We start from the raw sequence: 17,173 nt of genomic DNA on the forward strand, positions 1-17,173 counted from the left end.
GGCGAGCTCGTTCTTTCAAGACTACCCGCAAATCCTCTGAACGAGCGGAATAAGAATACCTCGACGTCGTCGTCGGACGTGAGGGTTGATAAGTGCTGTCTTGCGCGCTGGACTTCTCTACGTGGGCATTGGAATCTCCAACCTTGTGACTTCTGGTGATTGAGATGGACGGAGTACGCTGCTGGCTCTGAGTACATGAACAGCGGGGTTGGGTGCGCTTACTGTAGTCTCCCACTCCAGCTACACCCTTCCCTTTGACATGCCGCTTAAGATCCTCCATCTCCACTACCATTCTCCGGATGATGGCGTCTTGGTCCCTTAGCTTGTGTTCCAGTCGCCTGGCGTGCGATTCTCTCCGCCGCCGGTGACCATCTAGACTCCGTGAATGTCCAAAGCTTCTTCCGCGCTTATCCCGCGCGTCTCTTGAATAACCTCTTGGAGAAGTTTCCAGGTCCGCCATAGGAGGAATGACGGGATGCCCTTCTCTCCGTCTGCCTGACTCCGGGGTGACTCCATCGATGGCGGACAACAGAATCTCGTCGTTGTTCGCCATGGACGGCGATCAGATGAGCCTAGAAGACAAGGTTTTGTCTGAAAAACTTCCCACAGATGGCGCCAATTGTACGGGGAGCAAATATTCAGGCAAGCCCGTACTCCTTTCTTCCAAGCTCTACTTCTATCCAATCACTTGCGTATACAAAGGCGATGAGCTACCCGGCGGTGTGTGGCCGAAAAACCCCTCCGACGGTCAAGTTAGAACACACACTAGAGGATAGATAGAGAGAAGGGAGAGTGTTGAGTGTTTAGTGTATGTCTCACCAAATGTTCATCTCTCCAGCATGGGGGGCGCAGACTCGCTTATAAACCTTCTGCGCCCAAAATCTACTCTCATCCGTCTCTCGACACGTGGTGCTGCTATCCCATCTGTCAGCACAAATCTTGCTGAACACCACCTAACCAAACTGCCAGCCCACTCTACTGGGAGCTCGGCAGCCGGGCTGCATCTTCTCGGCTATCAACGGTCGTGCTATGCAACTGGCCAGAGCACTCCGCTCGCCGCGCTTAATGAGGACCGAGCACGGCTGCATCCCTGCAGAGCCGAGCTCGGAACAGCTCATGCTGGTTTGCCGTCGGCCTTCCTGCCGGTCTAACTCATGAACCCCGGTCCAACCACGCCTTTCCTGGCGCCGAACATCTCACTTGACTGACCTCTACACCATGCAGCTATGTAGCTCGGTCCAACCACGCCTTGCCTTAACCGAGCAAATCCTTTCAGCATAGGACCGCGCTACCTTGGCCCAATCTTGTCCGGCCATTACCACAACCCAATCCAGATCATAAATCTCCCTCTCAGTTTCCTCAACTTGAAGTATTATGTTGGTACCAACACCAACTGAACTCCTGCAGTTATAGAATAGGCCTTACTCTAAGTGGATTTTGGTTGATAAGCTTATATTTTGGTTGCTACAGGACTCCTTATAACTGTAAAATTCATTATAAGGATGAAACCATCAAGGGGAAAATGAAGGATTGTATAAGAACTTCTTCTACTTGGATAATGGATCAGCTACAGGACTCCTCTATCACTTTCAGCCTTGTGAAGCTGAAACAGAGGAGTTGTGAGGCTGAATCAGATTTGTCGACTTCATACCATTTTCCTAATTATTTTTCATCAGAAATACTTTTAAGGCAATAATTCCAGCATTGTACAACAAGACCAAACTACATTCAATTAAAGGGTATTTCTGCTACATGATAACTAAGAAGAGTTGGGTGTTAGAAGTTCATTCACACTAAAATAGTTAACTTAACTTAACTTAACTTATTAACTTACACTAAAATAGTTCATAACCAGTGTTGCTATTTCTCCCTTAACTTATTAACTTTACTTAACTTGCTATTTGTCCCTCTTTGCAGATGTCAAGTTCAAGTGTCAGTGGCAGTAGCTCAGGTTGGTTGACATACGTCAACAGAAATTGTCATACATGTAATAAAAAGACCACCATCAAAATATCACAAACCGATCAAAACAAGAACAAGTTATTCTACTATTGTAATGTTTGTGGTTTTATCAGATGGTGTTTACCTACGAATCCAGAATATGGAGGTCATCAAATTCAAAGAAACGAAGTCCCAACTGTCGGCGAACAAGTTATGACCGAACAACTTCGAGCTATGACCGAACAACAAATACAGATGACGGAACAACTTCGAATTCAGAACGCAAAGATGCAAAAGTTGGTATATATGTTGTCCGTGTTGTTTGTAATTGGTGCCTTTAAACTTATGAATATGTAATAAGTAGAAGTAGATGTCAATGTACAAGTTCAAGTTCAAGTAGACTTAATACTTTTGTGATGTTTTGGAGGAAGTTATGTTTTGTTGTGTATTGAAACCTACTTATTGTACCTCTTTTGTGGTTACTGGAATCGAAAATGGCTTGTTCAAATTTGTACACTTTCTTCAATACTCATTGAATGGACATTGTTAAATACAGGAAACTATTGAATACAAGGTAACTATTGTTGAATACAGGTAAACTATTGAACATGGCAAATTGAACATGCTAAATAAACATTGTATATTAAATAACAAAGTTTGAAACTCAAAATAATAGACTACATAATTTCCAATCTTCTCAACATCAAAGTTTGAAACTCATAATAGTAGACTACATAATATCCAATCTTCTCAACATCAAAGTTTAAAACTCATGATAATAGACTACATAATTTCCAATCTCAAAAACAAACAGTTGGAATACATAGAAACTAGTCAAACAAGTCTGTAATATCCAAGCTTCCCGATGCAGAACCATAAATCTGTGTTGGAACACTCATCAAACTTCCCTGTGTGCCACTTATGAAGTTCGATGCAGTAAGAGATGTACCTCCAATACCAAGGGCCACCTATGACAATTCATTGCAAAAAGTACATGTTAGAACAATACACTTTGCAAAAGTACATGAAGTACTCTTTCGAATACACTTTGTAAAAGTACATGAAGGCCTCTTTGGAACACGTACCGGTACATACATACTATTTTCTGTGCCAACCATATAAGGATAATATGGTGTTTGAGCTTGAGCTTGAGCTTCAAGTTGAAATCGGAGCAACTTAGCAGCTTGTATGTTTTGAAGAATAATTACAGATTGAAATTTATGAATTGCTTTTACATACTTCAATAAACTTTGTCAAAAAAAAAACATTTGAATACACAATTTACCTTTGCTTTTGTTTGTTTTTTTGTCGTTGCCTTGAATCGATTAACAATTTGATCTACTTTGGCAACCTTCCGTTTCGTAACTGGACAACCTCATCGCCGAGCAACCAAAGGACTAATCACCTTCCTACTAGTACCTCCTTGTGTAGAACCGGTGTGAATCGGTCTTCTTGTTGAACATTGTAAATTACTCCCATCACTAGATTCTTCTTTCATGACTCTCTCCTTAATTTCATCTAACCCAAGGTCTACAATTCTAGTTTTGCCTTCAGAGTTACCAGCAAGTTGTACAATGGCAATCAATTTTTTGTTCATCCTCTCATAGGTACTTGCATTGAAATCATTCCTAAAGCCGGTGTATGTGGTTTTGGTGCATGCGTATTCTCTATCCACATCTTTTCTCCACCGGGGCAAAATGTATTTACTTGGCACCTCATTTATGCATCTTCTGACAAGCACAGTGAGTGAGTGAGCACACATAATGCCTCTAAACTCAAACAACCGACATATGCATTGAACTTCACATTCAGTTGAATTAAAATAGACAACAAAGGCCACATGCTTCATCTTCTCATAAACTACCATCGCTTCTTGGACATTATACGTAGAAATTGATCCCTCCTCTTTCACAATCACCGCATGACAGTAAACTAATCTCTTCAACTCTCCTTGAACTTCTTTGAATTTCGCATTGGTGTAGGTTTGCTGAAATTGCTTCTCAAACCCGTATATAGTTAGGCAATCAAACAATTTGTGTCGAGACTTGAAGTCTGCTTTCTTCTCTTTCTCTACCTTATTTCTCAAGTCATTGTCATATTATTCAGCGAATTGCTTCAATGTAGTTTTTGGATTTACATATCCATCAAAAAACGCATTCATACATTCACTTCGTTGTGTAGTTGACATGCCAGCCCAAAAAATGTCTTTAACATAGACAGGTACCCATCAATTCCGCTCATCATATAGTACCCCCAACCACTCATTATCATAAAGATTGAATGTTGCAAGCATCTCTTCCCATTTACTCTCAAATTCAGCTCTTGTCAAACAGTCATAAACTGCATTTTGCATAGCCAACTTTACGGCTTCATACTGAGCATATCCTTTCAACTTCTCCGGAATTTTCTTCATGATATGCCATAAACACCACTGATGTCGAGCTTGTGGAAACACAATTTCTATAGCATTTTGCATAGCTCTACACTAATCAGTTATAATAGCTTTTGGCGGATGATTTGACATGCAACTTAACCATGACTTGAATAGCCAAACAAATGTGTTAGTGTCTTTACTAGACAACAATCCATAACCAAGCAAAATGGACTGTCCATGGTGATTAACTCCGACAAATGGAGCAAATGGCATGTCATATTTGTTCGTCAAATAAGTTGTGTCAAATGAAACGACATCTCCAAATGCTTCATAAGTCGCCCGAGTCCTTGTATCAGCCCAAAACAAGTTTCTAATGCGAAACTCCTCATCAACATCAATCACATAAAAGAATCTCTCACTATGTGCTTGCATCCTCATAAAATAACTTTGAAGTGATTCGGCATCACCTTTCCCAAGCCTCAACCTTCTAGCTCTCTCAATGTAATTTCTTGCATCTCGCTCGTCAAATGTCAATGACTCGTATCCCCCCGCTTCAACGACCATTGAATGAAAGTTCCTAGACACCCCAATCCCTGTTTGATCATTAATTTCTAATCTTCTCTTCACAGGAGTAAGAATTTTCTTATTCATTGCAAAATGACGTGAGTCGGTGGGAATCAAATCATGATTATGCTCAAGGTTAACTGTGGTTAGTTTATATCTCCCATCCTTTTGTACACTACCTCGTACCCTTGCTGTGCAACCAATTTTTGTGGACAAACATGGCTTCAGAGGGTTGACTTCAGATATCTTTTTTCTCTGCCCCGCTCGAGAACATTCAATTGCAAGGTTTAGCAATTGCCCATCATCTCCAAAATGTTGTGCTCTATGAGCTATAGAAAATCCAACATGCTTAGCATATTTGCCATAAAATGTGTACACTTCTTCCCTTGAGCTAAAACACATACCTTTTTTAGGTTCTTCAACGTGTTCGCCCTCATTTATTAAAAGATTCTCACCAACATTTGAATCAACCTCCATTTCTCCACTTTGCGTACTGAAATAACAATTAAACAAATATCATTTCCGTAACAATGCCCAAACAAAAATACTGTTTATAGATTATGGAACTAAACTTCATATTTCAGATTTTATATAAACTGTTTACATATTATGGAACTATTCATAATTGTGAACCAAATTTCACATCTCACATTACTTATCTCACAAAATTACTTATCTCACATTACTTTTCATAATTGGAACTACACTGTTTACAGATTATGGAACTACACTGTTTACTTATCTCACAAAAATGTCTACAAATTACTCATATTCAGATTACAGATTATCTAACACTGCCCAAATTTCATATTTCATATTATATAACAATTACTCATAAAATAACCACAGTTAATCATAGGTCCAAAATGACAGATTATATTTCATATTATGTTTACAGATTATATTTCAGATTTCATAGGTCCAAAATGACAAATTGATTAGAATTAATTTCAGATTTCCTTCCTTGTATCGAATTTACAATTACCAGTAACTGTGTTTACACACAAGGAATGACAAATTGATAATATGTTTACTTCTACTTATTACCAGTAACTGTGTTTACACACAAGGAATGGCAAATGCATAATATGTTTACACATAAGGAATGACAAATTGATTAGAATTAATTTCAGTAATTTACCTAAAAAACACAACTCTTGTCCAAAATGACAAATTGATTACAGTTTACAGATTATATTTCAAATTTCAGAATTAGCATATAACTGAAATAGAACTCAAGTTGGATTACCATATGAAATTGATTTTTTACCTCATAAACCAGATTGATGGACAGAGACAGAGCAGAGCAAAACCAGACAGAGCAAAATTACAGGACTTCTGAGGATAGATGAAAGCGAGTAATCTGATATGGTGGAGGAGGAGGAAATTTCACATTCTTCTGAAAAAATGAGTTAACATCTGAGACCCACTTCCACAACCCATACGGAGAATTTCAATCCTTCTGGAGAAAGACTAGCCACTAGTTTTTGCAAAAATTCCCGGCGAGCTATGGTGGAGGAGGAGGATGGAGGCGAGAAGTGAGGATGGGCGAGGGAAGACAGACGAGGATAGACGACGATGGCGACGAGAGTTGAGGACAGACGAGGGAAGACAGAAATTCCCTTTTTTTCCATTTTTTTTTTCCAGCTATGTTTACACATCAGCTGCCACCTCATCACCATGTCACTGGGGGTCTGTAGCGGGATTGATTAATCTAATCTAGATATAATGGTAGAAATAAAAGTAAAAAATTATATTTATATATAAAAATTTATATAAAAAATATCATAAAATATTATAATAGTGATATTGTTTTAAATATAAATTATGTTTATGGGTATTTTGTTTTAGAGTATTGTTAGAAACCCCAAACATTTTATCAATTTTTTTAGGGTGATTCTACTTACACCACTATTTAACATCTTTACACCGTCCATCTCATTATACCACTAAAAAAAATGTAATTCTCATTACACCCCAAATACATTACAAAAACTAACCCTAAATTAACTATTTCATCTCTTACACCACTAATTTTAGTAATACGGTGCTAAACAATTTACATTATTCCAGTGTTATACTGCCCAAAAAAATAGATCTCTCCAGCATTTTGTTACTATACATTTATAAAGACACTTTCTTCCAAACAATGATTTTTTAATTTGTGGTGGGCCTCTTCGGTAATACAACGCTAATTAATTTGTATTACTCTAGTGCCATGTTATCGGACAATATTTTTTTCCCTAGCATTATGTTGCCGTCCAATTAGATGATAACAAGAAATTAATTTGGGCCACTTGTGAAGTACATATTCACTGATACATTGTTATACAAATGGGATTATTCTAGTGTCATGTTGCCAAACTACAATAGAGTTGTCTAAGCTCCTGTCGCTATACATTTAAAAATTTTCTTTTTCCTTGAAGCATTCATAAAAAAATTCATAAATCAAACACGCATCCATAAAATCATACATAAAAAGTATCCGTAAAATTATTCATAAAAACATAAAATGTACAAATATTCATAAAGTATTCATAAAATCTGTCATTGTTTGCATCCATCAATCAAACATATTATCAAAATTCGTCTTGGTAATTTTTCCCCCCTTAATAGAAACAGACATTCACAATTTTTAAAATTTGTCAACCTCAATCGTTCCCTATTGATCTTCCTGTTGTCTCTATAGTAACCACTTCTTTTACAAGCAAGTGTAAGTCTTGATTTTCTGTTATTACCTCCTGCATCTGATATCTTTATGACAATAACAAATCCAATCTTCTTCTCCACGTCAGAAGCCCATTTAATTAATGATTCACAACTACTATAAAACTAAAGATAATAAATATATTTATACATCAAATTATTAATAAATCTCAATACAAATTAAAAATAAGAAAAAATCGTATTCATAAAAAAAACTTAACAAACCTCGTCAGTAATGAATTCATGACTAGAGTCTACTAATATTGCAGTATTTACGTTGTTGCAATGAGTATAAGTATAATCCTTCCAGGTAAAAAAATGAAATTAAAAATACATGATAATGAGAAGCCGAACAAATTTTAAAAAATTCAGTTTGGGGTTGCCTGAAATGTATCTTTTATTCGGCAATTGGTTACCAAACTTATATTTTTTGTTCGACAATATGATGCCAGACTATTTTATATTTTGTTCGATTTTGAACCATCGAATAAAAGTCGAACATCAGTGCAGAAAAACGAAACAAAAACCTACCAAATAAATAAAAAAACTCATAATTTCACTTTTTTTTATGGTTCTTCACCACTGTTTCTTCATCCATTACTTTCTTTACTGATCAGAATACTATGATTCTTACTTTTTGAAAAGCGATGAGTAAGAGAAAAGAAAAATTAAGAAAGGAAAAAGAGGAGTAGGGATTGAAGACCAAGGGGGTAAGGAGATAACAAAATATATTTAATTTAGTGTTTTGTCCTCAAATGTAATTTCACACATGGATAAAATTAAAGCGAAAAAAAACTCATATGAAGGGTGTGAAGAGGTAAAATAGTGGTGTACGTAGAATCAACCATTTTTTTTAATCAAATGTTTCACATGGATGTGAGACCCACATGGAGTGAATTCCACACCCATGTGAGACATTTGATAGAAAATTTGGTAGAACTTTTAAGACATCTAGCATTTTTCTTTGTTTAAAGTGAAATGTCACTATTAAATTATATCATTGTGCTTGAAAATTCTATATAAAATTTATATTTATATATCATCACTCAATATGTTCAAGTATAAATGAATGATGGAAAATTATAAAATGTAGTTATGATTATAAGAAGAAAAAATGGTAAGAAAAAAGCATAAGATGGTTATTTAGAAAATTTTAAGGTATGACATTAGTAATTCATAGGGTAATTTGCAATGAGATTTACAAATCTCAGAAAAAATAATGTAATTTTTCAAATGTAAAGTGATTTGTATTAAATAGAAATCTTAAGAGATCTCACTATAATTTAATTATTAATATTTATAATTTTTTTTTATTAATTTGTAATTATTTGTTTTTAAAATTTAACTGTTGATATTTTCCATCAATAATTAATAATTTTTTTAATTTGTAAAAAAAAAAGAAAAAGACAAAAAAAAAAAAAATAGGAGGTGCCTTCCCTTCCCTGAGTGAGGACCACCTTCCCACAACGGTCATATCTGCAAACCCTATATACGTACTACTCTTCTTCGCTTGGCGTTGCTCTGATTAATCGTCCAGATCTCAAAACTCAAAACCCCAATTTCGAATCAACAAATATGAAGAGAGTCTTCGGCGTTACGAAAGACAAACAACCCTCTCCTTCCATTCATGACGCCTCCGATAGGGTCACTTCTCTCTCTCTCTCTCTCTCTATATATATATATATATATATGTATAAATTGTTGTTACTTGAACTGGGTCGCTATTCTTTTGGCTAGAATTTTGTTCAGTTTCTGGATATCGACTCTGTGTGTATTTGGAATTATTGATCAAAATTAGGGTTTGTATGTGATTCTCAGTACACTTTTTGGTACATTCATTCAACAATTTTAGACATGGGGATGCTTGTGTTTGAACTAGATTTTAAATTCTACGTTTGTTTTAATTACAAAGTTGTGTGCTCTGTTAGAATCCCAGGTTCTAGTTTGGTGTTGGGATTTGTATTTTAACCTTTGTTATTGAAGATAATTCTCTATGGTTCTTCAAAGTAAATGGATGTGGTTATATTTGCTTTGGTTTAGAACACTGTAGAGAAAAAGAAGAGAAAAGAATGGAGGAGATGAAAAAGAGGGCCACAGCCCTAACACAAACGATCGTAACCTTCAATACTCAATAATAGCCATCGATTAATCTCAACTTTATTTTAATGAGCACAGAAGTCTCATTGAATGGGAATTGACAAATTTGCCTGTGTGGTTTACTGTCGTAGCCACGTTTGGAAAAAGTACACAAAGGGTTTTTTTATTTGTTATATATTAGCCACATTTAGAAAATAAACTAAGGGTCACGTTTGGAAAAGGTACACTGAGTGCTTTTTTATTTGTTCTGTATAAGCCACATTTGGAAAATACACTAAGGCAACATTTGGAAAATACACTAGCCATGTTTCACGTTTGGAAAAAATACACTAAGACCTTTTTTATTTGTTCTGTATTAGCCACGTTTGGAAAATACACCAGCCACATTTGAAAGGGTCACGTTTGGAAAAAGTACACTATCGGCTTTTTTATTTGTTCTATATTAGCCATGTTTGGAAAATAAACTAAGGGCTTTATTAGCCACGTTTGGAAAATGTAACACATTCGAACCCCCCCCCCCCCAAAAAATAATAATAATAATAATAATAATGAGCCCAACAATCAATAAGGGCAAAAATGTCTTAACGTGACACAATAATATATTAAATAGGATCTCATAGAAAATGTTTCCAAATGAACAGGACCTACGGTGTCTATAAAAAATAAAAAAAAGTACTTCATGGTATATACTACAAATTTCTAAAGTGAGATTTTCAAGTAATTTTCCCATTAGACTATACATACACTTAATTAAAAATCTCCACGCGCACACGATCCACGTCAAAACTATTTTACTCTGTGTAGAGATTTTTTATTTATTAAAGATAATAGTTTATATTTAGTTTATATTTTCTTTTTCTAGTAGGTATTTTCTTATATTATTTCCGGTTTGGGAATTCACTCATAGGATTCATGTTACTCCCATTTCATTTTGTTGGTCCATTATTATTTATTCCATTTTGGGGGATGTCCCAAAATGATAGTCCCATTCAAGGTTTTAAAAAGCAGTGTTACGTAACGGTTGCGGTGGTAAGCACTACCCATTATGTGACGGAAATTCACATGTGTAACGGCCGTTTTAGTGTTACTTAACGACTGTAACGGTATTGTAAAGGCCGTAACGGCCCATTACACATCGTTACAATATTTTGAATAGTTTTCTTTCCAAAGAAAAAAAAATGATTAATTACCTAAAAGTCCTATCTACATATTTAGTAGTAGCTTAAGTCCTGTCTAAAGTTTTTGAATCAATAAGTCCTATTTATAGATAATAAGACATTTTTGCTTTTCAATCCAAATAGTTATATATATATATATAACAACATTGACGTTATTTACTAAAAACAAAATCAAATAAGTTACGGGAATACAATTTCGAAGTATTTTGAAGGATTTCTCGATTTGATTTCGACGTTTGACAGATTTGTGTTTGAGACTTTTTGAGTTGAAATCTGTTTCAAGGTTCAGAACAGAACATATTAAATCGACTAAAGAGATGGGCCTAGAGATTTGGTTTGTAGGTAAGAACTGAGACATTCTCAGTTCCAAAACTGAGAATGTTCTCAATTTAAAATTGAGAATGATTTCAGTTTGCAAAAATATCCAATAAAATTGAGAAAATTTTCAATTTTTTTGTGTTAAAACTGAGAATATTATCATTTTTTTTTTCCAGTTTTAAACTAATAATATTTTCAATTTTAAAACTATAAAAAATTGAGGAATTTCTCAGTTTTGCACAACCATTGAAAATCACACAGTGAGAATGAATTACTCATATCAGGGAAGAAGTGGTCAGCAGCGTTGGCGAGGTCAACGTGGTCAACCTCTATCACCCTCTTGAACTGAAAACACATACCCAATCACAAACATGTATGCAATTTAACCCTAGACTCCCATTGATCAAACAAGATCTACATCCAAATTCACACACAGAGAGAGAGGGAGAGAGAGAGAGAGAGAGAGAGGCATCATTGGTGTTACAGGAAGAAAGAGAGATGATGAAATTCCAGTGCTAGTGTGGCTTCTTGTTGGGGAGTGGGTGTTGTAAAAGTATAAGAGAGAGAATGAAGACGGCAATGATGTTTGGTAGCGATAGAGGAGGTCTTGGAAGGATAAATTGGTCTATTAAAAATTAATAGGATTGAGCAAATAATTTTATCTAGGACTTAATGGATTATAAGTTCACAAAATGGGACTTGTATGTAAATGCCCCCCCCCCCAAAAAAAAACTTACTAAAAAGAACGAATACTCAAGTAATCCAAACCTAAAGAAAAAACCTTGTATGAATTTTTTTATTTTATTTTATAATTTTTATTTCATTACATTGGCATGTAAAATAAAAAATATATAAATAGTGGTTGTATTTATTTTTATAATCATTTCATTTAATATTTAATTTTAAATATTTTTTATTTTGTTACTATAATGTGTTGTCTAAAAAATGTCTTTAAAAAAGAATCAGTAGTTCAAAAATAATTTTTACTTATAGCACAATTTTTATTTTTATAATCATTTCATTTATTACTTAATAGTAAATAATTTTATTTAGTTAGTTGTAAAGTGTTGTATAAAAAATTGTCTTTTTAAAAAAAAAAAAAATCATTAACTCAATTTTTTTATTTATTTATGGCACAATTTTTTTTTTATAATCATACATTTAATAATTGTAAATATTTTTTATTTAGTTAGTTCAGGGTATTGGTCAAAAATAATTTTATAGACATTTAAAATCAATTATTCTTAAAGTCATTAACTATTGAAATAAAATGTAAAAAGTTCCTTTTATAGTGATTTAAAAATATGAAATATATTGGATCATACTTAAAAATTAACAAAAATTAATCAAAATCTATTTTAAACCCTTACAAATGTGATTTTGAAAACAAAAATTTTGTCCCAACACCAAATTTTATTTTTAACCCCATCTCTATCCTTCCAACCCCAACCCCAACCCCACCTCCACCTTTACTCTGGCCAGTAGCCTCCTAGCGCCACCAACTTGCAGCACCGTCACGACCACCACTACCTCCGTAGCCCTTCACCGCTACTACTAAGAGATAGAGAAAGAGTCACCACCACTACAATTGCCCAACCCATTGCCTCCTGCTCCTCCTCTTCTTCTTCTCCCCATTGCGACCCATACTGCCTAAAGCAACTATCGCAAACCCCCATCACGAACCCAGCCTTTTTCTTCTTCTTAGTGCAAAACCAATCGCTAGCCGTCACGTTGTCATCGCCAGTCGTCGTGTCGCCTTCACCACCATCATCGCCATCGCCATCGCCATCGCCATCGCCATCGCCTCTCTCTCTCTCTATCGTTCGATCTGCGCCTCACTCTCTATGAAACCCTAGGTTTAGGGTTAGGGCTTGGTGAAAATGGCCAGAGATGAGGAGGGGAGGAGGATCGGCAGTGAGGAGAATCGAACGATGAGAAGGAGGAGCTAACGGGAGGAGGTGGTTGATGGAGTTGGCCACCGGAGATTGGGCGATGGTTGGTGGGGATGGGATTAGGGTTAGGGGCTATAGGGTTTGGGATTAGTGGGGTTCAAAGAGGGGACTCATTTTTCTGAGTGGGGGTTCAAAGAAGTGGGAGGGCCAAAGTAAAAAGGTGGGGACAAATAGCAGCCCTTATTTGAAAATTTAAAAGTTGTAATTCCCAAAAAGGAACAACAAATTGGGATGGGGAGGGAGTATGATTATTTGTTTTGTGTAACCTTTGAGTTTTTGTACAACTTGTGGTTGGCCTTATGAAAGATCTATAGCTTTAACTGTTTGTGAATGGTATTTTTCCTCGGTCACTCATGTCTGATTTCTCACTGTTTTTGTAATCCCCTTGTTTATTATGGCTTTCATTAGAGACCTAAAATATGTTTTAGTTAATTTATTTATTTATTCCAGATCAACAAAAGAGGTGAAACAGTTGATGAGAAGATCAAAAAACTCAATGCTGAACTTGCTAGATACAAGGAACAGATCAAGAAAACTCGACCTGGTCCGGCTCAAGAAGCTGTCAAAGCTCGAGCCATGAGGGTTCTCAAGCAAAAAAGAACGTAGGTTATCTGCTTTATGTATTTTTTTAAAACCCTGATCTACTAACAAATCATGGTATGCTAACTATGTTCTTTAATCTTATACAGTAGCATCACTTGTACTAAATACCATTAATGGACAGGTTGTAGTCTGTATTTTCAGATCAAGTTAGATCTGAGTTGGTTGTATTAGATTGGATTTGATAAGACCCATTAAAAGAAAGTTGGCTAGGACACAGTTTGCATTGAACAGATTTGGTTTAGGTTGACCAAGCAAAAGAAGAAACTGGGAAGAAATGTACCAATCTGTGGGGTATCAGCATGGAGAAGTGGGAAATATAGTGTGCATAGTTTCGAAAGTGTGTGCTTAGTATTCAGATGAGAGAGTGAAAGAATCAAACCAATATGTGGTTTTGCTCTTTGATTTTTTTTAATGGGAAGAATATGGTTTTTATTTGTTTGAGCTTCAAATTTTGTTAACTGTTAAAATTAAAACATCAAGTTCGGTGTATAGAAATTGTAAATTTTAGGCTAAATTTTAATCATCAAAATTGGAATTGATATATTATCTTTGGCAACATGTTTTGCAACCTATGGACAGGTATGAAGGACAACATGATATGCTTTACAATCAGACATTCAATCTAGACCAAGTTGAATTCGCTTCTGAGGGAATTAAAGATGCTAAGCAAACAGTATGTTCAATGGAGCTTCTTGATGTGGTGTTATTATTATTGCTACTACTTTTTGTAGTTGTATTGGTGTCTTTTTAAATTCATCAATGCTTTAGGCTTCAACTAATACATGTTGGGTCATGAAAATAGATAAGGAATTAGTGGAAAATTCTGCATTCTGATTCTTATGATTTCTGGTTTTTGAAATGTCATTATGTCAGATGTCCATGGACAGCGGCCTTTGGCTATATGGGAGACATGCACATCAGCATAGCCTACTTAAATGCAATTAAAATTTAGGCCTGTGAGTGGGACTGGACTATATGGGAGACACTGTATCTGGAAAGAAAGTATTAAGATTCATGGGGTTTAGTTTCCTATTAGAAAGGTTTAATTCCTATATCCTATGTCCTCTTGTATTCTTGAAGGGGCCATGACATCAAAAGATTTTTTATTGGTCTTTTTCCAACATGGCTCACATGACTAGGCTGCCTTGACCTATGTTACATGGCCTCAGGTAAGGGTGTCAGGTACGTGTCCGTATCTAGAGTTTGGACCTATCAAACTCAAATTTAAGGTTACATAGACTCAGCAAAAAGTGATTGTATTTTTATGTTTTTAATTTATCATATGATATAAAATGATGTTATATGTGACATACAGTGTCAAAAAGATATTTTACTCTCTATAGAAATTAGACAACAGTATATACATATAATGATAGTGTTAAATACAAATATATAATAAGTGCCTGATGTATCGGACACATATCCCACACCCTTGTGTAAGTGTTGGATGTCTGACACGGGTATTTGATTCATTTTGAAGAGTCTATGTAATATAGGTCTTGACTAATGATAATGTTTCAACTTTTATATAAGATTCACTGTGCTACATATAGTATGGCTATTATGGGTCTACACTATATTCACCATAAGATTATTCTTTTTCTTGGCAGCGCCCCAAGGGGCATGGTTCAAGGGATTTCAGGAGGAGCTTGTTCTGTACACTGATTGGAACCTGCTGCCTACCTTGTGAGAAGTAGAGGACTACCATTTGTCTCTAGGGTGGGAATTCTTTCTAAAATGGGCGGTCGACCTGTGTCCTAGATTCTCTCATGCTTCATATTAATGTCTATTTTGGTTTACCAGGAGATGGATGCCCTGGAGGCACTTTTTAGTGAATCAAATGCAGTTGGTTTTGACTTTATTTTGCCACAACTAATCTTGCTGCATTCTTTCCAGATGTCAGCTTTGAAATCGGCAAACAAAAAGTTGAAAAAAATGACGAAGACTCTGAAGATTCAAGACATTGTTGTTTGTATATGATTTTTTATTGTATTCCTTCTCTTCCATTGTGCCTATTATTGGAGATTCTTAATGCTTGATTCTTGATTATCTGTAGAACTTGCAAGATGAGATGTGATGGACCTTGATGGATGTGAGCAATGAAATTCAAGAGTCTCTTGGTAGAAGCTATGATGTACCTGATCACAGACATTGATGAGGAAGAACTCATGGGTGGTAAGCTCATATATTGTATTATAAACTTCTTTGTGGAAGAGGAAACATGCTACCTGGTTTGTTACCAGAAATGTAAGTAATGTTGTTTGCCCTACCAGCTTCATACTTTTCATGGGGTACAAAAGATGTCATTGGATTTGTATATATTCTTCTTTGAAGAAAAAAAAAAAATGTGTAATATCATCAAGTAAAGAAAAATGTGCTACAAAAATCTCTTTTAACTTGGCTTGCCAGGGGGTTAGGGGTAGTAACCCCTACAGTTTAATTCTAGCACATGTTGGCCATATATGTAGAAGGAAAGTAGTTTATATCATCCAAGTTTGCCTCCTTACCAGCCCATGTGTCTGCAACAAAGTTGCATTACTGGTGGCAAAACATAATTTTGGATATGTTTTGCCGTAGATTAGGTCTGTACCCAATCTATCCCTCCCCGACCCCCCCAATTCATTGGAGACTAAATTGGGTGCTTCTTTTTTTTTCGTTTTCATCGCTCCTTTTCAATGTTGTGATGCAGACCTTGATGCTTTGGAAGCTGACGTGGGCATGGAGACAGAAGGTGATGGGGTGCCTGCATATAAGGATGAACTGGAAGAAGGAGCTCACCTTGCCACCAGCACCAACAGGGCATGCAGCACCAGCAGTACCAGCTGGCAGAGTCAACCAGGGAAATTGTAACCTCAGTTATCACTCAGAAATTCCTTCGCTTACAATGCTACAATTGCTTGGAAATGGATATTCTATTTCGTTGTAATTGATGAATTATTCTGTTGACCCGGCTTCTACATGTTCCAACTAGTATGTTGTCAGAATTGTACACGATTTAATATGAGTTTCAATCAAAATGATTTGAATTGAGCTATTGAATTGGAAATTGAGTGTGCTGTTGAATTGAAAATTGAGTGAATCGTAATTCACGATTGCGATTTAGCTTTGTTTTTGTTTACATAATATATTGAAATGATTGCCCTTCTCACATCTCTATCAAGACACAAAAATAGGGCAATTAGTTATATATATATATATATATATATATTTGTTTTTTGAGGAAATTGGTTATATTGATATACATGGTGTTATATATTTGCAAATATTTAATTTATTTATATTGATATTATTTCATTTTAAACACTGTATTTTCGTATGTATATTCATTTAGAAAATTATTTGTTATATTAAACAAAATGAATCTTACCTTTCACTATTCAATGCAATTCACAATTTATCCTAAACGATTCATGATTCAATTTGCAATTTGATACTTACCT

The 17,173-nt window shown here is 35.4% G+C and overlaps 1 protein-coding gene and 1 pseudogene across 2 annotated transcripts; both read left to right on the plus strand.

Moving 5' to 3' along the window:
* The first annotated feature begins 8,985 nt into the window (after positions 1-8,985).
* LOC145801926 (vacuolar protein sorting-associated protein 60.1-like) lies at positions 8,986-16,779 on the plus strand (annotated as a pseudogene). The gene is made up of 6 exons (XR_014343815.1): positions 8,986-9,229; positions 13,581-13,732; positions 14,313-14,406; positions 14,607-15,701; positions 15,790-15,908; positions 16,423-16,779. The product of XR_014343815.1 is annotated as a vacuolar protein sorting-associated protein 60.1-like (transcript).
* On the plus strand, positions 13,171-14,567 carry LOC145802294 (vacuolar protein sorting-associated protein 60.1-like). The gene is made up of 4 exons (XM_082894984.1): positions 13,171-13,194; positions 13,581-13,732; positions 14,313-14,406; positions 14,502-14,567. The coding sequence occupies exons 1-4, from the start codon at positions 13,171-13,173 to the stop codon at positions 14,565-14,567; spliced, it is 336 nt and encodes a 111-aa protein (XP_082751110.1).
* Positions 16,780-17,173: the final 394 nt, after the last annotated feature.

This window comes from Camellia sinensis, chromosome 11 (genome assembly GCF_055761805.1).
Source record: "Camellia sinensis isolate YWXY chromosome 11, ASM5576180v1, whole genome shotgun sequence".
Classification (NCBI taxonomy): domain Eukaryota; kingdom Viridiplantae; phylum Streptophyta; class Magnoliopsida; order Ericales; family Theaceae; genus Camellia; species Camellia sinensis.

Excerpts from the sequence above, each read along its gene's own strand:
- LOC145802294 (XM_082894984.1), top strand. The coding sequence starts at position 13,171 with ATGGTTGGTGGGGATGGGATTAGG. Across the intron at positions 13,733-14,312 it reads GTTCTCAAGCAAAAAAGAAC|GTATGAAGGACAACATGATA; the intron begins GTAGGTTATCTG and ends ACCTATGGACAG. Across the intron at positions 14,407-14,501 it reads TTAAAGATGCTAAGCAAACA|GCTTCAACTAATACATGTTG; the intron begins GTATGTTCAATG and ends TCAATGCTTTAG.